The sequence below is a fragment of the Schistocerca cancellata genome, chromosome 9 (assembly GCF_023864275.1).
Source record: "Schistocerca cancellata isolate TAMUIC-IGC-003103 chromosome 9, iqSchCanc2.1, whole genome shotgun sequence".
In the NCBI taxonomy this organism is placed as follows: Eukaryota; Metazoa; Arthropoda; class Insecta; order Orthoptera; family Acrididae; genus Schistocerca; species Schistocerca cancellata.
In genome coordinates, this window is record NC_064634.1 from 37134364 (window position 1) to 37162050 (window position 27687).

Sequence of the window (27687 nt, forward strand, 5' to 3'; positions counted from 1 at the left end):
TAAGTTTTCAGGATGAGTATTTATTAGGACAAGTGTAAAGAAAAATTACAGTTTGAAGCATAAAGCAACACAACTATGTTCCAGTGTCCAGGTAGTGAAGCCATACGCCATGTCTGTTAAACTCCTGTGTTGTTCCTGATCCAGGCTCTGTAGTAGCCCACACTGGTATAGGCGGTAGCGGCACTGATACAGTTGGGCCTGCTCCAGGAATCGATGCCGATCTGGGTGTCCCCGTAGACCAGGGGACTCCCCGAATCCCCAGTGCAGGTGGCCATGCTGGGGTCCCCCGCGCACACCATACCCAGCGTCACCGGCGCCACGTCGGCCAACATTTCACGGCAGGTGTCGCGGTCCACGACGTGCATGTCCGCCCGCTGCAGGTAGACGGGGATGGATTCACTCAAGGTTTGGCCCCAGCCAGAGACGGTGGCCGGCAGACCTGCTGCAGGGTCGTATCCGTCGGCAGGGAGGTTGACCGCTCGTATGTTCGAGCCTAATGGGAAAGGCTCAGAAGGCTACGTACAAAGTAAAGACCAAATCACGTCTACTGCAGGTACGAAAACGTGTCAGCGAAATGCTTGGAACGCTGAGAATGTATTGGAACATTCTATAGGAGACACAAATGCTACAATTAATCAAGCAACATAAGAAATTGTAGATGATGTTCTTTAAAAAAATTATATATTTTTCTTAGCTGGTAGACTATCTCTTAACTCATTCAGTTCAGTACAGCACATAAAATAATACCAATAATTAACATAGTTTGTGAACAAAAGTTGTTGAGTATGGCAGAATGAACCATGTTTTAGGGGTACAACTGATTAGGATTTGAATCAGAAGAAACATAGTATCGAGGGTTTCTAAAATGTAAATCCAGTAATTAAATTTTCCTCCAGACATTTAACTCTCACCTTTATCTACAATAATGATGGATCTGAAGAAATTAACTAAAATTGTGCTATGGCCAGTACTTGAAACCAGGGTCCTTGTTAGTTAGGCAGGCATGCTAGCCATTACACCATGTAACACTGTGAATCAGATTGCTGCATGGACTAACCAATTGCAATGCCCTCCGCAACACAAATTTCATATCTTCACCTTACTTTCCCTTCTGAAAGGGGGTGAGAGAATGGCAGTCTAGAGATTGTTGTGTTCAATATTTAGAATTAACTGTGATCTGTCATATCGAACTACTGTCTTGTGGAATACTTTTCAGTGGCCCAGGGTCCACCTGTCACTGAAACAGGACGGCGAAAACTACTTACTGGTAGAAAAATTTCATTTCGTTTTATAAATTTGAAGTATTGCCACAAGCAGATAATGCAGTTCGCGATATTTTCATTTTCCTTGGAATTGTGTGAGACAAAGGTTGATTATGCCCCTTCTGTGGCCCGGGAGGCATGTTTAGATTTCAGTATTCTGACTAAAATATTAGAAGGATTCCGTTAGGGATCGCATAGATCGCGAAAATTGTAAGCAGTGTGAATGAACAGTTTGTTTCTAAAAAAGTGGAAAAAGTATTTGCTACCAGATTTGATCTGGCTGACAGTGTCTTGTATAAAAATGACGATTTTGTTGACGTTTTAGAACTAGTTGTTAAACTAAAATGTTTCCAACTGATGGAGGCATCAATTGCGCCCTGCAGTATAATACACAATTTACCGAACAAGAGAAACATTTCCTGGGCATGGAATTGAACTAACCACTAATCAGAAGTTTTGAAAGAATACTTTACGGCACATTAACCTTACAAACGTTGGACATAGTATATAATACTTCTGAACTTAATAAAGCAGTATTAATAATGAAGGTGAAAGTGAGAAAGTAATTGACTGATATACTACTTCTGTAAAATGTTTTTGAGAGAAATGAGGTTGTTGTGCGATATTTTAATTTTTGTTTCCTCATTCAGGGGCCGAGGGGCATCCTGTCCCGTTCTGACTTCCACCTCAAGTGAAGCTACAAGAAATCTACAATGTTCTGTGCTTGCGCAGCAGGGAAGATAGCTGACACACGGTCTCGTTGTAATGTCCGTCTGCCAAGCTAACGAAATTATTGGTTCATATACCAAGAAATGTATATTTCAGGCAAAATTATGCTGAACAACAGGTGATTACTCAATAAAATCTCTATATCTCGCTTCATTAGACAAGTTAAAAGAAACGAATCTTAAAGTAAGACGTTGTTGCTTAGTCAGAATATTTGTTGATGCGGCTCTCCACATTAGCCTGACCTGAGGAGGTCTCTACATCTCTGTGTAATTATTGCAGTTTATGTCGATTTGAACCCGCTTACTCTGTTGTCCGATTTGTAATCTCTTTCCACAATTTTTACCCAACACTGTTTCGCCCTTTACTGTACTGATGATTACGTCAACCACTCCCATTCTTTTACCCTGGTTGTTCCTTAAACTTCTTTCTTTCCCAGATTGATTCACTCGCTCCTCGTCAGCTATTCAATCTACGCATCTAATCTCCAACATGTAGGGATTCTTAGTATAGTGCCCACAATCTGAAAGATTGTGAGATCTAATCCCGATCGAATCAAAGAGTATTTCAGTCTGTCCTTACCCACTTGACTACCATTGGGACGTCGGTATCCCACGATAGGTCATCAGAGAAGCAGCTGAAATTTGTAACATGTTATCGCTGTAAATCAATGTCTCACTGGTAAAGGGAAGCCTGCTAACGTTAGCGGAATTCTTATAACTGCTGTGTGTGCTTTCACCAAGTGTCATTGTTAACCCTAGTATCCATATCAACACATACAAATAGTTGGCACCTGCAGGTAGGTAAACCAATTACCAGATTCGCAAAGTGGGCTGCCTTTGTGCCTTCCTGGACACATTGTGTCAACAGCTTACACCCATGAACGGATGCTTGCCGCCGGCTGGAGTGGCCGAGCGGTTCTAGGCGCTACAGTCTGGAACCGCGTGACCGCTACGACTGCAGGGTCGAATCCTGCCTCGGGCATGGATGTGTGTGATGTCCTTAGGTTAGTTAGGTTTAAGTAGTTCTAAGTTCTAGGGGAGTGATGACCTCAGAAGTTAAGTCCCATAGTGTGAGAGTCATTTGAACCATTTGATGCTTGCCACATTGCAAACGAATCCCGTATTGACCATCTGTAGTGTGAGTTAAGAACTTCAAGAGATGCACTGTCCACTGATGTCTTGTTGTTTTTGTGCAGTCATCTTCTGCAACCCTGATGTACTTGTGAATAACCCTGTATGTCCTACCCCCAACCCCCAAACGTCCTTGGAAAACGAAACAGCGGAAAGTATTCCTTTCATATTGTTACTGATACTAAGACATTAATTAAAATGGCTAAACATTAATATTTTTCAAAGAAAACTGGTAGCCAAACATTTAACGTTACCTCCACCAGTAGATGGGGGGGAGGGGGGGCAAGGAGAGCATGAGCACAATTTGTTAATGCGGGTTGCCTACATCAGGGACAAGCATACATTCAGGGGCAAACCTATTGTTCTCTGGTGATTGACAGGCCCTTAACCCATTGTTTTGCTAAGAGACTTATGACCCCCTGGAGATAATTCTTCCTTGTGATTCACAGGTTCTTAACCTGTTGTCCTCCCAACTCTCCCCGTCCTCCTCACAACCCCTCAGGAACTGTCCAATATCCCTCCTCCCCCTTGATGGTGGAGGTACACATTCAGGCCTGAGTTATTCAAATAGACCCATTCTCAGTCTATCAGTTTGATTGACTGCTTCATTAAATTGATGAATTAATTAACCTGTCTCATTCTGACTAACCCCCAATCCTCCCCTTTCCTTCTCTCCCCCACCAAGAAATTTGTGGCTCTGTGCCGGAGTTGCAGGACCTCACAACAGCAAATTCAGTTACATAGCAGAGGGTGTATTGTTTCGTTCAAATGGTTCAAATGGCTCTGAGCACTATGGGACTTAACATCTGAGGTCATCAGTCCCCTAGAACTTAGAACTACTTAAACCTAACTAACCTAAGGACATCAAACACAACCATGCCCGAGGCAGGATTCGAACCTGCGACCAGAGCGGTCGCGCGGTTCCAGACTGAAGCGCCTAGAACCGCTTGGCCACACTGGCCGCCGGTGTATTGTCTATTTATTTAAAAAAATCCAGTTTGCAGGAGTTGGATCTCTCTTGCTCATCATTCTCTGCTGTTTGGGGAGAAACAGGTCTTGTAAAATACATCGAAAAAAAGTAGTTAAATTGATCGCTTTTTTCAACCCATTTGCAAATGAAATATGTAATTACACTGTTAAAAATCTTTTCATTGTGCAGCACTTACCATCCGTCCCCTGGCCACTGCCTCATACTCAATGCTGGCTCATGCCAATGCACACGCAGCTCACTCAGGGTCCTGCAAAGCGACGCTTGCCTGTCCAATAGTGTTTGCTTGGGCCCTTTGACAGACAGACCAGATGTCACACTAATACCCAAACAAAAGCAGCTAAGAAATTCTTGTCGAAACACGCGCTCTTCCTGTGAAGTGGCCACATCCTTTTCAGGCCACTGCTGAGGCTGTACGCACCATCAGTAATGGTTAGTACGAAATGCAAACCAAGTATCATTTATCTGGTAAACCTCTCCGGAATACTGATACACATGAGAACTCCTTCTGAGGGAAATACCTGTCTGATAGTCAATCGCGCCTTGGTCTCTGAAGTGCCACAGCCCCTCTGGCCCACTTTCTTGTGTGCATTTCACCAACTGCTTTGGGAGTTATTAGATCTGGTGTTGCAAAATACTGTCTCATACATAACTTCAAGATGTCACAGAAACTAAATGTACCACTGCACAAACAGAGAGCTCTCCAGATGATGGGTGAATATTTAAACGATTCTTAGGAATACCACCACTGCCACACTTGAACACATACTCTAAAAGAAAAGATCGCAACACATTTGTGAAACCGTTCCTGAGACACTTGGCGCTTTTGTGGGAAATACTCTTGTCTTTGAGCACGAGCTGCTTCAGGAGTTACTGAATACAATTGAATATGTCTCAAAACACACTTTAAAAAAATCGCTGCACACTAGTTTACCGCAGTTTTGCGATGTATACCACCACTTACTCTTAAAAAAGATAGCGGCACACTTGTGAAACCTCTCAGTTTTCCTCCACTAATCTAGAATATTTGTATGCATAAACAAATTAGGTGAAGTGCTTAACACATCAATACATTTGCAAATGCTACTACATGAATTTCAAATATAAGTAAATACACTCCTGGAAATAGAAAAAAGAACACATTGACACCGGTGTGTCAGACCCACCATACTTGCTCCGGACACTGCGAGAGGGCTGTACAAGCAATGATCACACGCACGGCACAGCGGACACACCAGGAACCGCGGTGTTGGTCGTCGAATGGCGCTAGCTGCGCAGCATTTGTGCACCGCCGCCGTCAGTGTCAGCCAGTTTGCCGTGGCATACGGAGCTCCATCGCAGTCTTTAACACTGGTAGCATGCCGCGACAGCGTGGACGTGAACCGTATGTGCAGTTGACGGACTTTGAGCGAGGGCGTATAGTGGGCATGCGGGAGGCCGGGTGGACGTACCGCCGAATTGCTCAACACGTGGGGCGTGAGGTCTCCACAGTACATCGATGTTGTCGCCAGTGGTCGGCGGAAGGTGCACGTGCCCGTCGACCTGGGACCGGACCGCAGCGACGCACGGATGCACGCCAAGACTGTAGGATCCTACGCAGTGCCGTAGGGGACCGCACCGCCACTTCCCAGCAAATTAGGGACACTGTTGCTCCTGGGGTATCGGCGAGGACCATTCGCAACCGTCTCCATGAAGCTGGGCTACGGTCCCGCACACCGTTAGGCCGTCTTCCGCTCACGCCCCAACATCGTGCAGCCCGCCTCCAGTGGTGTCGCGACAGGCGTGAATGGAGGGACGAATGGAGACGTGTCGTCTTCAGCGATGAGAGTCGCTTCTGCCTTGGTGCCAATGATGGTCGTATGCGTGTTTGGCGCCGTGCAGGTGAGCGCCACAATCAGGACTGCATACGACCGAGGCACACAGGGCCAACACCCGGCATCATGGTGTGGGGAGCGATCTCCTACACTGGCCGTACACCACTGGTGATCGTCGAGGGGACACTGAATAGTGCACGGTACATCCAAACCGTCATCGAACCCATCGTTCTACCATTCCTAGACCGGCAAGGGAACTTGCTGTTCCAACAGGACAATGCACGTCCGCATGTATCCCGTGCCACCCAACGTGCTCTAGAAGGTGTAAGTCAACTACCCTGGCCAGCAAGATCTCCGGATCTGTCCCCCATTGAGCATGTTTGGGACTGGATGAAGCGTCGTCTCACGCGGTCTGCACGTCCAGCACGAACGCTGGTCCAACTGAGGCGCCAGGTGGAAATGGCATGGCAAGCCGTTCCACAGGACTACATCCAGCATCTCTACGATCGTCTCCATGGGAGAATAGCAGCCTGCATTGCTGCGAAAGGTGGATATACACTGTACTAGTGCCGACATTGTGCATGCTCTGTTGCCTGTGTCTATGTGCCTGTGGTTCTGTCAGTGTGATCATGTGATGTATCTGATCCCAGGAATGTGTCAATAAAGTTTCCCCTTCCTGGGACAATGAATTCACGGTGTTCTTATTTCAATTTCCAGGAGTGTAATATATTGATACATATTTTGCATTTAATCAGTTTGCGGCAGGTGGGGTTCACCCACTTGAGTACACATCATGACTGCATCCCCACCCCTGATCGCCATGAGATGATAAATGTAATCACAAGCGAATGGAATGAAGTGAGGAATGGTAGCCACGTGTGTTCATATTGTCAGGGCGCTGCCACAAAAGTCAAAATAGTCCAGTGTCCTAATCCCAGATCACATTACTAAATACCATTAACCATGGACCGGATGTCGGCCTCCTTTGATCTCGTGGCTCCAAAGAAACCACCAAGTGCCAGCATTATGTTGATCGGCAAATTCCAGACTCGGTTCCTGTCTCTGTCGTTCTCAAGAAGCCACTCCCTGCTTGTCTGTGTGAACCAACGTCTCCAAACACGAAGATGGAGGTTTTCGTCTCTCCTGACAATACTGTTTTCCTATTGGCTAATGCTGGAAACTAAGGGAAACCTGACGCAATTTCGATAGGATTCCCGCTCACGCCGCGGTGAGGTACGCATAGCTGACTGTCGCTGTTGCTACTCGAGATGTCGGGACGCGGAAGGGGACGCAAAGCTGCTGCCTTGGCGGAGTTGCTGCTCACGATAGCAGGGACTTCCGGCAAGAAGAAGAGGAAGACTGCAGCGCAGTGCTTTCGCTGCCAAAAGCTTGGCCACGTCGCCAAGCACTGCTGCGGAGCAGTTGCGTGCTTGAAGTGTGCGCAAGCACACGACACACGTGACTGTAAGAAGCAGAAGGACGCCCCCTGCACCTGCGCCAACTGCGGTGGCGCACACGCGGCCAACGCCCGTTCCTGCGCCTACAGAAGAAATTGGCACGGACCGGAGAAGAAGACGCAGAAGCAAGTGACCACCACACACGAAGAGGTGGTCACTTGCACAGAAGACGTCGTCACCAGGCGCCTTAACGACGCCGTACAAGAAGCTATGTCCGCCTTCAAATCCACCATGGCGGAAGAGAGGGCGGCCATGCTGGCGGAACTGGGCGAGGCTCGGCGTCAGATTGCTGTGCTGACGCAGGAGCTTCGCTCAGCCAAAGAAGTCTCCGCCACAACAGAGGACACCGCCACCCAGACGACTCCTCCACGTGAGAAGGAGTTCGCGACGGTGGCCACGCAGACAGACGAGCCTGCCGAAGGGGAGGCGACACAGCACAAGAAGGACACCGAAGCAGCAGCGCAGGAAGGGGATTGGGAAGAAGTCCCATTCCTGCCGCTTCCATACATGTACAGCGCAAGCGCTGTGACGAAGAAGATCGCTGACTCGCTTCGCGATGGTACATACCCCCACCACGACAACCCTTATCTTTTCGTTCCACCTAACCTTTCTAAACCTTCACCCCCACACCAACCAGTTGAGTATCCAGAAGGCCTTGTTGGTCTTTCTAGGGAGGATTACGATCTGATCAATTCCTTCCCTATCTTCACAGAGTGGCAAATGCGCTACGTCATCTTCGCTCTGGTCCACGGAGAGTATGAAAAAGCAGGATAAACTATACCCACTATCCCAACCGAGGGAGAGCCCTCAGCAACAGCCAAGAAGAAGAAGAAAAATCGTCACACCGACAAGTACAGGAAATAGGTCATCGGCACTCCTTGCCAGTCCAGAAATACCTACCAGTACAGAAAGAAGATTCGACAAGATTCCCAGGGGAGTAAAGGCCAAACGGCCACAAACTTCCAATAGAACATCCTCACAGTGAGGAAGTCACAAAAGGAGAGCAGCAGCAGCAGCAATTTCGATATCAAAATTAGGAAGAAATAATCCATTTGCACTACCCTGTTCAATTAATTGTTTAACAATTTAAGGGAGTCAAATATATCGCTTGAAATACTCTCTTCCATTTTACGATGATCCTTCTTCATAATATAACATCTACATCTACATCTACTCCTACGTGATTACTCTGTGCCTGTCAAAGGGTTCAATGGACCAACTTCAAGCTGTCTCTCTACAGTTCGACTCTCGAACGACACGCGGGAAAACGAGCACTTAAATTTTTCTGTGCGACCCCTGATTTCTCTTATTTTATCGTGATGATCATTTCTCCCTAAATAGGTGGTTGCCAACAGAATGTCTTCGCAATCAGAGGAGAAAACTGGTGATTGAAATTTCATGAGTAGATCCCGTCGCAAAGAAAAACGCCTTTGTTTTAGTGATGGCCACTCCAATTCACGTATCATTTCTGTGACACTATCTTCTCTGTTTCGCCATAATACAAAACGAGCTGCCCTTCCTTGTACTTTTTCGATGTCATCCGTCATTCCCACCTGATGCGGATCCCACACCGCAGAGCAATACTCCAGAATAGGGCGGGCAAGCGTAGTTTAAGCAGTCTCTTTGGTAGACCTGTTGCACCTTCTAAGTGTTCTGCCAATGAGTCGCATTGATTTGCTCTACCCGCAATATTATCTATGTGATCGTTGCAATTCAGGGTATGTGTAATTGTAATCCCTGAGTATTTAGCTGAATACAGCCTTAAGATCTGTGTAACTTATGGCGTAATCGAAATTTAGCTGATTTCTTTTAGTACTCACGTGAATAACTTCACACTTTTCTTTATTCAGGGTCAATTGTCACTTTTCGCACCATACATGTATCTTATCTAAATCATTTTGCAAGTCGTTTTGATCATCTGACGGCAAATGACAGCATCATCTGCAAATAATCTAAGACGGCTACTCAGATTGTCTCCAATGTCGTTAATGTATATCACTAACAATAGAGGGCCTATGACACTTCCTTGGGGAACGCCTGGTATTGTTTCTGTTTTACTTGATGATTTTCCGTCTTTTACTACGAACTGTGACCTTTCTCGCAGGAAATCGAGAGTTCAGTCGCGATATTCCGTAGGCACGCAGTTTGATTAGAAGACGCTTGTGAAGAACGGTGTCGAAAGCCTTCTCGAAATCTAAAAATATGGAATCAATTTGACATCCCCTGTCGATAACACTTGTTACTTCATGAGTATAAAGAGCTACTTGGGTTTCACAAGAACGATATTTTCTTAATCCGTGCTGACTATATGTCAATAAATCTTTTTCTTCAAGTTACTTCATAATGTTCGAATACAGTATATGTTTTAAACCCTACTGCAAATCGACATTAGTGATGTAGGCCTGTAATTCAGTAGATTACTCCTAATTCTGTTTTTGGGTATTGGTGTGACTTTAGCAATTTTCCAGTCATAAGATACGGATACAGGTCTTTCTGTGAGCGAGTGGTTGTATATAATTGCTTAATATGGTGCAATTTTAGCAGCATACTCTGAGAGGAACCTGACTGGTATACAATCTGGACCGGAGGCCTTGCCTTTATTAAGTGATTTAAGCTGCTTTGTTACACCGAGGATATGTACTTCCATGTTTCTCATCTTGGCAATTGTTCTTGATTGGAATTCAGGAATATTTACTTCCTCTTCTTTGGAGAAGGAGTTTCGGAAAATCGTGTTTAATAACCCTGCTTAGTGGCGCGGTCGACAGTGACTTCACCGTTGTTATCGCGAAGTGGAGGTATTGATTGCGTCTTGCCACTGGTCTGCTTTATGTATTACCAGAATCTCTTTGGGTTTTCTGACAGATTTCGAGACAGAATTTCGTTGTGTAAATTATTAAGAGCATCAGGCATTGAAGTACGCCCTACATTTCGAACTTCTGTAAGACTTTGCGAATCTTGGGGACTTTTGTGTATCATACCCAAACATTATGCAAATAAAATAATGAAATTTCCGTCACAACTAGATCGTTTCTTCACTCCAAGTTTAAACGCAGCCAAAACCTCTCAGACAAACAGAAACTAAACGATATCAAAGTTAGCGTAAGGAGGGCTATGCGTGAAGCGTTCAGTGAATTCGAAAGTAAAATACTAGGTACCGACTTGACAGAAAATCCTAGGAAGTTCTGGTCTTACGTTAAATCAGTAAGTGGCTCGAAACAGCAAGTCCAGACACTCCGGGATGATGATGGCATTGAAACAGAGGATGACAAGCGTAAAGCTGAAATACTAAACACCTTTTTCCAAAGCTGTTTCACAGAGGAAGACCGTACTGCAGTTCCTTCTCTAAATCCTCGCACAAACGAAAAAATGGCTGACATCGAAATAAGTGTCCAAGGAATAGAAAAGCAACTGGAATCACTCAACAGAGGAAAGTCCACTGGACCTGACGGGATACCAATTCGATTCTACACACAGTACGCGAAAGAACTTGCCCCCCTTCTAACAGCCGTGTACCGCAAGTCTCTAGAGGAACGGAAGGTTCCAAATGATTGGAAAAGAGCACAGGTAGTCCCAGTCTTCAAGAAGGGTCGTCGAGCAGATGCGCAAACCTATAGACCTATATCTCTGACGTCGATCTGTTGTAGAATTTTAGAACATGTTTTTTGCTCGAGTATCATGTCGTTTTTGGAAACTCAGAATCTACTATGTAGGAATCAACATGGATTCCGGAAACAGCGATCGTGTGAGACCCAACTCGCTTTATTTGTTCATGAGACCCAGAAAATATTAGATACAGGCTCCCAGGTAGATGCTATTTTTCTTGACTTCCGGAAGGCGTTCGATACAGTTCCGCACTGTCGCCTGATAAACAAAGTAAGAGCCTACGGAATATCAGACCAGCTGTGTGGCTGGATTGAAGAGTTTTTAGCAAACAGAACACAGCATGTTGTTATCAACGGAGAGACGTCTACAGACGTTAAAGTAACCTCTGGCGTGCCACAGGGGAGTGTTATGGGACCATTGCTTTTCACAATATATATAAATGACCTAGTAGATAGTGTCGGAAGTTCCATGCGGCTTTTCGCGGATGATGCTGTAGTATACAGAGAAGTTGCAGTGTTAGAAAATTGTAGCGAAATGCAGGAAGATCTGCAGCGGATAGGCACTTGGTGCAGGGAGTGGCAACTGACCCTTAACATAGACAAATGTAATGTATTGCGAATACAAGAAAGAAGGATCCTTTATTGTATGATTATATGATAGCGGAACAAACACTGGTAGCAGTTACTTCTGTAAAATATCTGGGAGTATGAGTGCGGAACGATTTGAAGTGGAATGATATTATAAAATTAATTGTTGGTAAGACAGGTGCCACCTTGAGATTCATTGGGAGAGTCCTTAGAAAATGTAGTCCATCAACAAAGGAGGTGGCTTACAAAACACTCGTTCGACCTATACTTGAGTATTGCTCATCAGTGTGGGATCCGTACCAGATCGGGTTGACGGAGGAGATAGAGAAGATCCAAAGAAGAGCGGCGCGTTTCGTCACAGGGTTATTTGGTAACCGTGATAGCGTTACGGAGATGTTCAACAAACTCAAGTGGCTGACTCTACAAGAGAGGCGCTCTGCATCGCGGTGTAGCTTGCTGTCCAGGTTTCGAGAGGGTGCGTTTCTGGATGAGGTATCGAATATATTTCTTCCCCCTACTTATACCTCCCGAGGAGATCACGAATGTAAAATTGGAGAGATTAGAGCGCGCACGGAGGCTTTCAGACAGTCGTTCTTCCCGCGAACCATACGCGACTGGAACAGGAAAGGGAGGTAATGACAGTGGCACGTAAAGTGCCCTCCGCCACACACCGTTGGGTGGCTTGCGGACTATAAATGTAGATGTAGATGTAGCACTAAACATATCCGAGGTCTTGTGCAGGCCCTCCTCCACCCCAACGTTTCCACTAAACATACCTGGTGAAAAAAATCCTGACCGTGAACAAACTCGCGATCACGAAGTGCACCGTCGGCGACTGCAGGGAAGCCCCGTCCACGTCAACCATGCCCATGCCTGTATCGAATGCATGCGTGCATGCAATGTAACTATCGGAAACAAAAAGTTGATCAATCCGAAATTTGACGTCGCAAATGTGTTTTTAAAAATACTATAGGCTTCCTAAATTGGTTCTCTCCACTGCATTCGGAAGGATGGAGGAAGGTTCTGCTGAGTGATATAATGGTGAGAATAGCAAACATCACTGCAAGACAGAGTCCACTGCGATGTATTGAGAAGCTGAAAACACTCTCACATCCTGAGGCCCACACGCAGTTCGTCCACCCCTCTCGTACAACGCCAGTGCTGACGTAAAGAGGTCAATAATAATTGCTGCCGCGGACACAGTCATGGATGCGTGTGTAGGCCAGAGTGCACCAACCTCCGCCCACGGACGACATCCGAGGATGGTTGATGTGGTAGAAATTCAGATGTTGTCAATACGTCCAGCGCAAATGTCCATCATTTTGAATCTTTTCTCATGTAGCACACACATGTCCGCTTCTGTCGCGCTCGCCCACCACACTGGTCATTTTGCAAACCCTCGCTGCCACGCGCAATATCAGAGAGGTAGGTGCACTCTTTGTACATGTCAAAGGCTGAGCTAATGTGTTACTTCACCGACTTTTCATGACTACCATGCGTAAGGACCTGCTATTGAAAACTCGACCAGAATGACTATATTACCATCACCCTGTATAAAAAAACGGTCTTGGATCTACGAGAACACACAAGAGTTGCTGATAGTGTGAAGCTTTCTAGTAGAATTTCTGTCTGTGATTTGGAATCAAGTCTCTCCATTCAACCACATACTTGCGCTGGATCCCATGTAGACGCCTTTTAATGATTAGAGCCACTGGTGAATAATATTCGTACCACTTTCATATCACAAAACGACTCACATTTTTCCAACCTATCTGCTACAGCGAAGCTCCAACGTGGTTTTAGACACTCCCTCTGCATCTTGTAACTGTTCCTCAGTCTCTGCAATGGCTTCCCTGCAGCTTTGTCCATATGATCATTGCAATTTAAGTCGGAACTGAATAGAAGTCGGAGAGCGCTATATCCACCATCTTCTGCAAGCGATATAGAAACAGCCTGAGCCTAGTTAATGCAACAAGATGAGCCGTCCCGGCGGCAATTGTGTCGTAAACAAATTTAAAACGAAAAAACTTGGACGGAGAAAGGTATATCACGACGGAATAAATCCACACGAACTTTATGTTTTTGCCTGACCCCATAGGCGGCGTAAGATATTCATGTCTTATAGTAAATATTAAATTAAATCGTAGTATCAAGAAGTAAACTATTTATGTAATAACTTATATATTAATAAGGGAGAAGAATGCTCCTACACTGTTCTTCTCTTTCTCTTTTTTCGCTTGTTTCTGGTGTTAAGAAGCAGACATCTTGCAAGCATTTATGTTGTTAACCTTGTTAACGTAGTACGTTAAAGTTTCTAATAGAGTTATTTCAATGTACAGTGAGCCTTCTGTCGTGTTCCTTGGTTTGGATTAATTTTTCTTAAGACTTTTATAGCTCCACAATTTTAGCGGCCGCTGCTAAAACGGACGCCATTACGCGTCGATCTAAAAAGCGAAATCTAAGGTTGCAGGTTCGAATCCTGCCTCGGGCATGGATGTGTGTGATGTCCTTTGGTTAGTTAGGTTTAAGTAGTTCTAAGTTCTAGGGGACTGATGACCTCAGATGTTAAGTCCCATAGTTCTCAGAGCCACTTGAACCATTTTGAGCCATAAAAAGCGAAATGGTAGCGGAAGCGCAGAGACTGCCCGCTTTAACATTTAACAAACATTTTTTCACAGTTATGAGCCACGTCGGAGAGCAGCATTTGTTTTAAGATTTTACTTTTCAGCTTACGCCGAGAGCCAGGATTCGACTACCACAGCCCGAATATGATGATAAGAGGAGTATTCTTCGAGTGTTGTGTGGGTCCACAATAACTTCAATATTTGGGTCGATGCTTTTTAAAGTACAAATTCGCCGAGGCTAATTAGCATACTATTACATTTTCATTCTCACGTAGTATTCTTGGAAGAAAAAAAATCAGTTAACAATTTTATCATATTGGACCATACAATTACATTTACGCGAGTTTTTAATGACACTGAACAAATAAATAAACAAATAAATAAATAAATATAATCCTCTAGAACAGCCACTTCAATGACCTTCTTTTGACCACTTCGTGGTAATGGGAAAATGTTGTCGTAGCTCCACCAACGAGGTACAGTGTGTAAGGTCAGTGCAAAAATAAAGCTTTCTCCGGCAACACGAGGTAGTATAAAAGACAGTATGAGCACTTATGGTGGTGTTTCTTATCGGGAAAATTAGCAAGACCCCACATCATACAGGAACTGGCAGTGTTTTGCTACAGCATTGTGTTGCGTTTCCAAACTACATACAGGTACTACAAACCAAAGGAGATCTGTGTGCCTCAGGGTGCATTCATATCAGTCACACAAACATTTATCATCGTTATTTTGTACCATCCAACAGACAATAAAAAACTACGAGCTATAAAATCTCTGCTAACTTCATCCAACAGAGAACTCAATAAGAATTTTACCACATCTCTCTCTTCCCGCCGGCCGAAGTGGCCGTGCGGTTAAAGGCGCTGCAGTCTGGAACCGCAAGACCGCTACGGTCGCAGGTTCGAATCCTGCCTCGGGCATGGATGTTTGTGATGTCCTTAGGTTAGTTCGATTTAACTAGTTCTAAGTTCTAGGGGACTAATGACCTCAGCAATTGAGTCCCATAGTGCTCAGAGCCATTTGAACCATTTTTCTCTCTCTTCCGATATATCGAAAACAAATACGTCTGTGTGCTGGCATTGAGCAAATGCGGCGATCCTATTAAAAATAGAGGTTTTGATCTATGGGAACAGGTGGCCAGTGACTGAAATCGTTTGCACAGACCAGTGTGAAATTTCATTGCCAGCACAGTGGGAGGACCGTATCCTCATATGTAAGACGCAAGAAAGGGTCACTGTTTTGTTGTTTTATACATGGTTTTGTTCTGCTACGACACGTTTTGTAAGTTGTCATTAACTTTGTTTCTTTCTGACATGACTTCGAGGCCTGTGTCATGTTCTAAACTAACATAAACGTGTTTCAATCCTTTGCTCTCACAGAAAACTAGATGTTGCATAGTGTAAGTCATTATGCTGCTGCTGCCACAACACACACTCTAAATGATTTTAAATAAAAGTCAGTCGCAACGTATGGAAACTGGAAAAACTTTGTGTCATTGTGGAGTGTTTCCAAAATGCTGTCCGAAAGTTATTGACAGCCTCTAGATTTAAACTGATCTTTCACATTGACCAAATAGCTGACAGCTCAGTGCTTCATTTCCACTGATTCCTCATGTTGTAGTCATGCAAGCAATCACTGTTTTGGTGCATTTGAATTGCGTTTTGATATCCGGTCAGTGGTAAGATGTATTAAGTAATGTGATCTGTAATTAGGACATTGGGCTATTTTGACCTTCGTGGTGGCGCCCTGACAATAGACGCATAGGTAATAGAGCCCAAGTGGTGGCTAATATGCCGCACGTCATTCCATTCCATTATGATTACAAATACTATGGCATGGGGAGCAGAAGTAGGGGGGGGGGGTTGCAGTCAAGGTGTCTATCCCAGTGGGCGAACACCATCTCCTGCAAACTGATTAAATGAGAAATGTGTATCAATATATTACTGACATTAATTTGAAGTTCATGTAGCAGCATTTACAAATGTATTGAGGTGTTAAACACTTTACGTAATTTGTTTATGTATGCAAATATTCTAGAGTAGTGGAGAAAAAATGAGAGGTTTCACAAGTGCACTGCGATCTTTTTTAGAGACAGTGATGGTATACATCGCAGAAGTGAGGTAAAATAGAGTACAGCAATCTTTTTGAAAGTGTGTTTAGAGACATTTTCAACTGAAGTAGGTCATGCTCAGAGACAAGGATATTTCCCACAAAAGCACCAAGTGTCTCAGGGATGGTTTCACAAGCGCGTCGCAGTCTTTTGTTTTAGAGTATGTGTTCAAATGTGGCAGTGGTGATATTCCTCAGAATTGTTTAAATATTCTCTCATCATATACAGAGCTTTATGTTTGTGCAATGGTACATTTAGTTTCTGTAACATCTTAAAGTTATGTATGTGACAATATTCTGAAACACACGATGTAACAACTCCTGAAGTAGTTCGTGAATTGCAAGACAAGAAAGCGCGCCAAGGATGCTGCGTCACTTTAGAGTCCATGACGTAATCGATTCTCAGACAGGTATTTCCCTTGGAAGGAGTTCTCATGTGCATCGGTATTCCATAGAGGTTTACCAGATAAACAATGCTTTGTTTGCGTTTTGTATCGAGCATGACTGATGATGTGTACAACCCCAGCAGTGGCTTTAACAGGACGTGGCCACTTCACAGAGAGAGAATGTGTTTTTACAGGAATTACTTACCTGCTTTTGTTAGGAGTTGGTGTTACATCTGGTCTGTCTGTCATGGGGCCCAAGCACACACTCTTGGACAGGCAAGTGTCGCTTTGTAGGACCCCAAGTGACTGCGTGTGTGGTGGCATGAGCTGGCATTGAGTACGAGGCAGTGGCCAGGGGATGGATGGTTAGTGCTTCATGATGAAAAGATTTTTAACAGTTTAATTACATGTTTCCGTATGCAACTGGGTTAAAAAAAGCGATCGATTTAATTACTTTTTCCGATGTATTTTACGAGACCTGCATCTCCTTAAACAGCAGAGAATGATGAGGAAGAGAGATCCAACCCCTACAAACCCAATTTTTTGTTAATGAACAGTATACCCTCTGCTATCCAATTGATTTCGCTGTCATGTGATCCTTCGTCTCCAGCACAGAGCTGCCAATTTCCTGATGGGGAGAGAATGGGAAGGAACAGTAGGTACATTTATCAGAGGGAGAGAGGCTAATTGCTTGATCAATTTAGTTAAGTAGTCAGTCAAACAGGTAGAATGAGAGGGGGCTATTTGAATAACTCAAGCCTGAAAGTTCATCTGTGTCAGCGATGGGGAGGGGGTAGGGTTGGTGATTTCCTAAGGGGATGAGAGGAGGAAGGTGAGAGGAAGGTTGAGGGAACAGTACATCTACATCTACATCTACATCCATACTCCGCAAGCCACCTGACGGTGTGTGGCGGAGGGTATATTGAGTACCTCTATCGGTTCTCCCTTCTATTCCAGTCTCGTATTGTTCGTGGAAAGAAGGATTGTCGGTATGCCTCTGTGTGGGCTCTAATCTCTCTGATTTTATCCTCATGGTCTCTTCGCGAGATATACGTAGGAGGGAGCAATATACTGCTTGACTCTTCGGTGAAGGTATGTTCTCGAAACTTTGACAAAAGCCCGTACCGAGCTACTGAGCGTCTCTCCTGCAGAGTCTTCCACTGGAGTTTATCTATCATCTCCGTAACGCTTTCGCGATTACTAAATGATCCTGGCTCTCCGTTGGATCTTCTCTATATCCTCTATCAACCCCATCTGGTACGGATCCCACACTGCTGACCAGCATTCAAGCAGCGGGCGAACAAGCGTACTGTAACCTACTTCCTTTGTTTTCGGATTGCATTTCCTTAGGATTCTTCCAATGAATCTCAGTCTGGCATCTGCTTTACCGACGAGCAACATTATATGATCATTCCATTTTAAATCACTCCTAATGCGTACTCCCAGATAATTTATGGTATTAACTGCTTCTAGTTGCTGACCTGCTATTTTGTAGCTAAATGATCTATATTTCTGTGTATTCGCAGCACATTACACTTGTCTACATTGAGATTCAATTGCCATTCCCCGCACCATGCGTCAATTCGCTGCAGATCCTCCTGCATTTCAGTACAATTTTCCATTGTTACAACCTCTCGATACACCACAGCATCATCTGCAAAGAGCCTCAGTGAACTTCCGATGTCATCCACCAGGTGATTTATGTATATTGTGAATAGCAACGGTCCTATGACACTCCCCTGCGGCACACCTGAAATCACTCTTACTTCGGAAGACTTCTCTCCATTGAGAATGACATGCTGCGTCCTGTTATCTAGGAACTCCTCAATCCAATCACACAATTGGTCTGATAGTCCATATGCTCTTACTTTGTTCATTAAACGACTGTGGGGAACTGTATCGAGCGCCTTGTGGAAGTCAAGAAACACGGCATCTACCTGTGAACCCGTTTCTATGGCCCTCTGAGTCTCGTGGACGAATAGCGCGAGCTGGGTTTCACATGACCGTCTTTTTCGAAACCCATGCTGATTCCTACAGAGTAGATTTGTAGTCTCCAGAAAAGTCATTATACTCGAACACAATACGTGTTCCAAAATTCTACAACTGATGGACGTTAGAGATATAGGTCTATAGTTCTGCACATCTGTTCGACGTCCCTTCTTGAAAACGGGGATGACCTGTGCCCTTTTCCAATCCTTTGGAACGCTACGCTCTTCTAGAGACCTACGGTACACCGCTGCAAGAAGGGGGGCAAGTTCATTCGCGTACTCTGTGTAAAATTGAACTAGTATCCCATCAGGTCCAGAGGCCTTTCCTCTTTTGAGCGATTTTAATTGTTTCTCTATCCCTCTGTCGTCTATTTCGATATCTACCATTTTGTCATCTGTGCGACAATCTAGAGAAGGAACTACAGTGCAATCTTCCTCTGTGAAACAACTTTGGAAAAAGACTTTAGTATTTCGGCCTTTAGTCTGTCGTCCTCTGTTTCAGTACCCTTTTGGTCACAGAGTTGCTTCCGCAGCAGTTTTCTAACTCGGTTGTTGTTTCACGGTGGCTCTTTTCCATCTCTTACGATCTTGCTTGGCACACACTCATCTAACGCATAATGTACGACAGTTCTGAACTTTGTCCACTGATTCTCAACACTATCTGTTCTTGAGACAAAACTTTTGTTTTGAGCCAACAGGTACTCCGAAATCTGTTTTTGTCACTTTTTCTAAACAGAAAAATCTTCCTACCCTTTTTAATATTCCTATTTACGGCTGAAATCATCGATGGTAGGTTAAGGACCTGCCAATCTAAAGAAACGATTATCCCCTGCAGGTCATAATCCTCTTAGCAGGATACTAGGTTAAGAACCTGTCAATCAGAACAGAACAATAGGTTTGCCCCTGAATGTATGCTTGCACCTTATGTATGCAACCCGCACTAACAATTGCGCTCGTGCTCTCCTTGCCCCCCTACGTCCATCTCTCAATGATGTGCAGATTCGTCAGGAACGACCCACGCCTCAGATACCACATCTGGTAGGATGACTGGTACTGCCTATGGACACACATGAATTGAAAGACATGCACCAGGCTGTTGAGCCATACGAAATTGGTATTATTATTATTGTCTCTGCATTTCAAACTCTATTTTGTGCTTGTCTGAACTGTTAATCTTCCACATATCACTTCTATAGAAGGCTACACTCACTGAAAAATACCTTCAGAAAAGACTTGCTTATGTTCAAGCTTATATTCAGTGGTATCAAAATTCCTGGTTTAGAGAAATATTCTACTTGCTCTTGTTGGTCTGCATATTACATCCTCTCCTTTTTGGCTATAAACATTTCTTTTGTTGTCCAGAGAAGAAAACACGTGTACTACATTTAGAATCTTATATTCTCAGTATCGCCTGATTTAATTCAACCTGATTCCATTACCTTTGTTTTACGTTGGTTGACGTTCGACACTATTCATTCCATTCAACTGAGATTTTATGTTCTTCGCCATCTCTGACAGGATTATAATGTCTTTCACAAATCTTAAAGGTTTTCTTCCTTCTCCTTGAACTTTTATTCGCCTTCGGCCGTGATTAGCACACTGGACTCGCATTCGGGAGTACGACGGTTCAATTCGAAATTACAGTAGTTACAATTGTCAACAACAGATGGCGCTGTGGTCTGGGAAACTCTATAGTACGATATTTTCCACATATCCACCATGCGTAGCAATAATATGGCGTAGTCTCTGAATGAAATTACCAGAAACCTTTGACAACGTGTCTGGCGGAATGGCTTCACATGCAGATAGATGTACTGCTTCAGCTGTTCTATTGTTTCTGGATTCTGGCGGTACACCTGGTCTTTCAAGTGTCCCCACAGAAAGAAGTCACAGGGGTTCATGTCTGGCGAATAGGGAGGCCAATCCACGCCGCCTCCTGTATGTTTCGGATAGCCCAAAGCGATCACACGATCATCGAAATATTCATTCAGGAAATTAAAGACGTCGGCCGTGCGATGTGGCCGGGCACCATCTTGCATAAACCACGAGGTGTTCGCAGTGTCGTCTAAGGCAGTTTGTACCGCCACAAATTCACGAAGAATGTCCAGATAGCGTGATGCAGTAATCGTTTCGGATCTGAAAAATGGGCCATTGATTCCTTTGGAAGAAATGGCGGCCCAGACCAGTACTTTTTGAGGATGCAGGGACGATGGGACTGCAACATGGGGCTTTTCGGTTCCCCATATGCGCCAGTTCTGTTTATTGACGAAGCCGTCCAGGTAAAAATAAGCTTCGTCAGTAAACCAAATGCTGCCCACATGCATATCGCCGTCATCAATCCTGTGCACTATATCGTTAGCGAATGTCTCTCGTGCAGCAATGGTAGCGGCGCTGAGGGGTTGCCGCGTTTGAGTTTTGTATGGATAGAGGTGTAAACTCTGGCGCATGAGACGATACGTGGACGTTGGCGTCATTTGGACCACAGCTGCAACACGGCGAACGGAAACCCGAGGCCGCTGTTGGATCACCTGCTGCACTAGCTGCGAGTTGCCCTCTGTGGTTGCCGTACGCGGTCGCCCTACCTTTCCAGCACGTTCGTCCGTCACGTTCCCAGTCCGTTGAAATTTTTCAAACAGATCCTTTATTGTATCGCTTTTCGGTCCTTTGGTTACATTAAACCTCCGTTGAAAACTTCGTCTTGTTGCAACAACACTGTGTTCTAGGCGGTGGAATTCCAACACCAGAAAAATCCTCTGTTCTAAGGAATAAACCATGTTGTCTACAGCACACTTGCACGTTGTGAACAGCACACGCTTACAGCAGAAAGACGATGTACAGAATGGCGCACCCACAGACTGCGTTGTCTTCTATATCTTTTACATCACTTGCAGCGCCATCTGTTGTTGAAAATTGTAACTACTGTAATTTCGAAAGTTTGTCCGCCTGAAAATGTACTGTTGTCCCAAGCATATTGCAACAAACAGTGTATTTCTATCGCTGCTCGTTTAGTTTTTATTGCCGTTTCAAATATACCGGTCATTTTTGAAACACCCTGTATATACAGCACCTGGTAGGCAAATTTACATTCAGCAAGATAATAATATTTTCCGCGGCTGATGATTTGTGACAAAATAATTAGAGGCACACCACACGGACACTGTGTCTTCGACATCAAAACCCTCAGGTCTTATGTGAGGCCATTTGACATGGGTCTAGGTTTATGGTACAGATTTGCTGCTCACAACTCGCCACTTTGTCCCGGTGATGATGGAAGAAGCCAAAAGGGTCTCACTGGCGAACCTAAACTGCACCACAGCGCGTCGCGCCCTGCTCGCTACAGGCCACGCCAGGACAGCTCTGTGTTCCGATTCACGCATCCCTCATCACCCGTCCTGATACTTGAGCTGTGGCTGGCGACTTCGAGGTCACTTTAGCAGCACCGATGTTAGGTGGGCTGCTCCTCGCTATAGGATCTCCCGTACACAATGCATCTGCATCTACACCTACATCCACACCCACACTCTGAAAATCAGTGTGAAGTGCATGACAGAAGCTACTTACTATTGTACCACACACATGGAGCGTGGAAAAATGGCTCTGTGCTTGGTGTTATTAGTATAATGTCGTCTTGGTGATTTCTGAAGGCATCGTATATTCCTACAATCATCTGTTGTTGCTTCGTAAGCAGTCTTTTGTGACACAGTTTGTGCTTTCTTCATGCACCTGCCAGCTGAGGTTTTTTCATTTTCGTAATACTCTCCCATTGATCAAAGATGTGAACAACGATGCTGCCTTTCTCTGTATGTTTTCAGTAAGTGTTGATAGTCCTTTCTGGCTTGGATCCAGCACACATGGGATGGGTCACAAGACTATTTTGCACTTCATTGCGGATAATGTCATTTGCAATCAATGTCCGGAAATTAATACCTTTATTTGACCTGAGATATCGTTCTCTCTTTTATTTTTTAAAGTATCAGGACGATAATCCGAAAGCAGAAGATATACATAGGTCTGGCAAGCAATGGCTTCCCCAATACGGCGTATTTGCGAGTGCAGTCACGCTAAAGTTACAGTACTGTTAATGTCTGAAGGTACACTGGTTTCGAAACACCTCAAGTGAGGCGTAAATTACACAGAGATAAAGATTACACAGAGATAATGTACTACCCACATTTGATTTTATCATCATTCTGGATATCTGAGTACTGATAAATAGCGATTGTAAACAAGTGCATCAGTCCTGGTTTGCAATACAGCGGCTACCACGCCCCCCCCCCCCCCTCCCCCCTGTCCAGCCCCGAGACGTGCATCCGTTCAAATTTATTGTGGGGGATATTTAAAAACAAATTGTGGGTGATTGCAAAGCATTCAGGACGCATTTTGGATTTTGGAACATGTACAGGCATGGCCGAAATATCCTGATGCCTGCCTTCAGTTGAAAGGTGTCGGTATGGAGCATTTGTTTTTATATGTTTGACATCAGTTGCACACATACAGATTGGACCCTTAGGAGATGTTCATGTACTCAATCACAGTACCAAGAACCAGACAAGTCATTGGTTTCTGGACTTACATTTATAAGGATTATTTGCTTGTTTCATTGTCCTCTACTCGTCTTTATTGTTTACACCTATAACAGTCAAAAAGCCTGCAGTACGTGAAGTAGGTCTGCATAAAAATGAATAAATATAACCTCAGGCTCAGTACACCTTCTAATCGCTCATTCACAGTGATTACGTTATTACGTTTGGTCGAATAATAATGTATTTAAGTATTCTGGTTCAACTTTATTTAAAATTAATTGTGACATTTTTGCGACTCACAATTTCTTGAAAAAATTCTCAGATAATTTTTGAGCTGTTGCTACAACTAGTGTAAATGCAGAGGAGAGAGCGAATAGGCGAAGGCCTGTATGAAGGGAAGGACTTACATGGTGATGTGAGTGATGAAGAAACAGCACTCGAAGGGGAAAAGACAGGAGATCCACTATTAGACTTTAAAAAGATTTTGGATGGCTCAGTATCGAATAAGACGGAATGGGTAGATAACATTCCATCGGAAGTTTTAAAACCATTCGGAGGATTCGTAACAAAAAGACCATTCACGTTGGTGATAACTTACCAGTAAGAGACTGGTGACATACGATCGTCCACACAATTCTGAAGACAGCAAGAGCCAACAAGTGCGAAAGTTATCGCACCATCATCTTAACAGCTCGTGCATTTAATATGCTGACAAGAAAATATACAGAAGAATGGAAAAGAAGAAATTAGATGGTGATCAGTTTACTTTAGGAAAAGTAAAAGTGCCACAGAGGCAGTTCTGACACTGAAGTAGATAACGGAAACATGACTGAAGGAAAGTGAAGTCACGCTCGTAGCACCTGTCGATCAGGAAACAACCTTCGAAAGTGTAAAATGGTGTAAGACGTACGAAATCCTTGGAAAATAGGGGGTATGGTGTAGGGTTGGTTCAAATGGCTCTGAGCACTATGGGACTCAACTGCTGAGGTCATTAGTCCCCTAGAACTTAGAACTAGTTAAACCTAACTAACCTAAGGACATCACACACATCCATGCCCGAGGCAGGATTCGAACCTGCGACCGTAGCGGATGGTGTAGGGAAAAATAGGTAATATACAATATACAATAGTGGATAATATACAATGCGGAACAGTACGAGTGGACGACGAAGAACGATGTGCCCGGATTAAAAAGGTTGTAAGACAGAGATGTAGGCAATGAAAGAAATAAAAGAACGGTTCTTGAGTGGGATCAAAATTCAAGGTGAAGCGATATCAGTGTTAATATTCGCTGATGACATTGCTGTCCTCAGTGTAAGTAAAGAAGAATTACAGAATCCGTTGAATGGGATGAGCAATCTAATGACTAAAGAATATGAATTGAGAATGAATCGAAGAAAGACAAAAGTAATTTGAAGTAGCAGAAACGGGTACAGCGAGAAACGTAACATCAGAATTAGGGCTCACAAAATATACGAAGTTAATGAATTGTGCTACTTAGGCAGCAAAATAACCCATAATGGACGGAGCAAGGACAACATAAAAAGCAGACTAACACTGGCAAAAAATGGGTATTCCTGGCCAATAGAAGTCTGCCAGTATCAAACACAAGCGTTAACGTAAGGAAGAAGTTTCTGAGAAGGTATGTTTGGAGCATAGCAATCTAGGGTAGTGAAACGTTTTAAGCATTGTTGAGCAGAATAGATATATATGAAAATTCGATTCAGTTTTACTAACGTCAATTCTGCAGAATAACAATTCATGATCATACTCACTCTCAGGCAGTAATTCGTCAGTTTTTATCCACATCTACATCATGTACAGCGAGTTGTAGATTTTCGTGCAGACATATCGAAAAAAATATAATGATAAATTTAATGAAACAGAACAAATAGTTTTAAAAGATTGTTACACCTAATGCCATTCACCATAAACAGGTTGAGATGATCCCTATGCCTCCAGTCCCAGATAGTTTTGCCTTTTTACGATTCGGTCTCATTCTCTAAACTATCTGATAATCTAACAACAAATATTACCATCTGGATTTGGTGGTTTCATATGATACCAAGAAAACGGATCCAGTCTACAAAGGAAACTGCTTAGAAATCACTGTTCTAGAGTATTGCTCAACTGTGTGGTTCCATACTAGACAGAGCTGTCAGGGAATACTGGACATACACTATGTGGTCAAAAGTAACTGGACAACCCAAAAACATACGTCCTTCATGTTAGGTGCATTGTGCTCCCACCTACTGACAGGTGCTCCATACCAGCAACCTCAGTAGTCATCAGACATCGTGAGAGAGCAGAGTGGGGCTCTCCACAGAACTCACAGACTTCGAACTTGGTCAGGTGATTGGGTGTCACTTGTGTCATACGCCTGTACTCGAGATTTCCACACTCCTAAACATCCCTAGGTCCACTGTTTCTGATGTTATAGTGAAGTGGAAACGTGAAAGGACATGTACAACACAAAAGTGAAAAGGCCGACCTCGCCTTTTGACTGACAGAGACCTCCGACAGTTGAAGAGGGTCGTAATGTGTAATAGGCAAACGTCTATCCAGACCATCACACAGGAATTCCAAACTGCATCAGGATCCACTGCAAGTACTATGACAGTTAAGTGTAAGGTGAGAAAACTTGGATTTCATCGTCAAGCCGCTGCTCATAAGCCACACATCACGCCGGTAAATGTCAAACGACGCCTCGCTTGTTGTAAGGAGCGTAAACACTGGACGATTATACAGTGGAAAAACGAGTTGTATGGAGTGATGAATCACAGTACACAATGTGGTGATTCGATGACAAGGTGTGAATGTGACGAATGCTTGGTGAAAGTCATCTGCCAGCGTGTGTAGTGCCAACAGTAAAATTTGGAGGCGGTGGTGTTGTGGTGAGGCCGTGTTTCTCATGGAGGGGGTTTGCAGCCCTTGTTGTTTTGTGTGGCACTATCACAGCACAAGCCTACATTGACGTTTCAAGCACCTTCTTGCTTCCCACTGTTGAAGAGCAATTCGGGGATGGCGATTGCATCTTTCAACATGATCGAACAGGTATTCATGAAGTACGTTCTGTGGCAGAGTGGTTACACGACAATAACATTCCTGTAATGGACTGGCCTACACAGAATCATGAGCTGAATCCTACAGAACACGATTTGAATGTTTTGGGACGCCATCTTCGTGCCAGGCCTCACCGACCGGCATAGATATCTCTACTCAGTGCAGCACTCCGTTAAGAACGGGCTGCCATTCCCCAAGAAACCTTCCAGCACCTGATTGAACGTATGCCCGCGAGAGTGGACGCTGTCATCAAGGCTAAGGGTGGGCCAACATCATTCTGAATTCCAGCATTACTGATGGAAGGATGCCACGAACTTGTAAGTCATTTTTAGCCAGGTGTCCGGATACTTTTGACCACATAGTGTATACAAACATGGCAGCATGAGTTGTGATCTGTCAGGAGGTACCACAAAGGGGCAGAAAAACTCAGGATGGCAGATGTTTAAAGGCAGACTGCAACTACCTCTTGTAATATTACTTAAAAGTTTCAACTACTCGTACCGAATGAAGAATCTAAGAGTATACAGTAGCCTCCTACAGATCTGACTTATGGTGCTTGTGATTAAAGCAATTACAGCTTGTGCAGAGGTATTTACAAAGTTATTTTTCTCACAATACGTACATGAATGTAACAAGAACATGCCTTAGGTGTGGTATAGTGACGAGTGCCCTCTCCTATGCACTTCACAGTGCTTTGTAGAATATGGGTGAGGGTGGGAATGTAAAAGTACTTATATGCTACACAAGATAGGCTGTAAAACAGGGTATAGTTCTTTGTACAATCAGTGCGGTGACATGACATAGAAACAGCCAAACACACCTCAAACTTCAGGACTGGCAGCGGTTATCGTTACTCCAAACACAAACCTTGCCTGAGTAGGATCGTAGCGAGCAGCGTGCGAGCGATAATGGTGCAGGCTAAGCTCCAGTAAGACTCATTGAATCGTTTCATCATCGTCGGACTATGCTAGCAAGCAGTGAGCAGTGAGGTTGCAGCATAATCGCACCCCAAATGTAAGCTAAATGTCGGCTCACCTGGACGACCCCGACGTCATAGTCGATCTCAGGGTGTGATTGAGTGGGGTACTGGAAGTCCTCGTGCATGATCAACTGGGCGATGTCGAGCAGAACGCCGCCGCTTTCGCGGCTGGACGAGCCGACACGCAAGCTCGTGTGGGCGGTGGGTGTCTGGGCCGAGAGGACGCAGTGCGCCGCCGTCAGCGCCCACGTGCTGCTGATGATCGATGCGCCGCATCCGGTGCTGTCCAGGATCCGCAAGAAGGCCATCCAGGGGAAGTCTGCGATGTCGGCCGGCGTGCCGTTGAGGATGCGTCCGTGGCCGCGAGTCCTGAGCCACGGAGCCGCCAGCGACGGTGGCGCCAGCAGACACGCCGCGGCGATGACGAGAACTGTGCGCTTCAT

The 27687-nt window shown here is 44.5% G+C and overlaps 1 protein-coding gene across 1 annotated transcript; it reads right to left on the bottom strand.

Moving 5' to 3' along the window:
• Positions 1 to 27687, bottom strand: LOC126100779 (trypsin 3A1-like). Its single transcript, XM_049911401.1, has 2 exons — positions 27301 to 27687; positions 1 to 515 (listed from the first exon to the last, which is right to left on the bottom strand). The coding sequence occupies exons 1-2, from the start codon at positions 27685 to 27687 to the stop codon at positions 117 to 119; spliced, it is 786 nt and encodes a 261-aa protein (XP_049767358.1). The 3' UTR covers positions 1 to 116.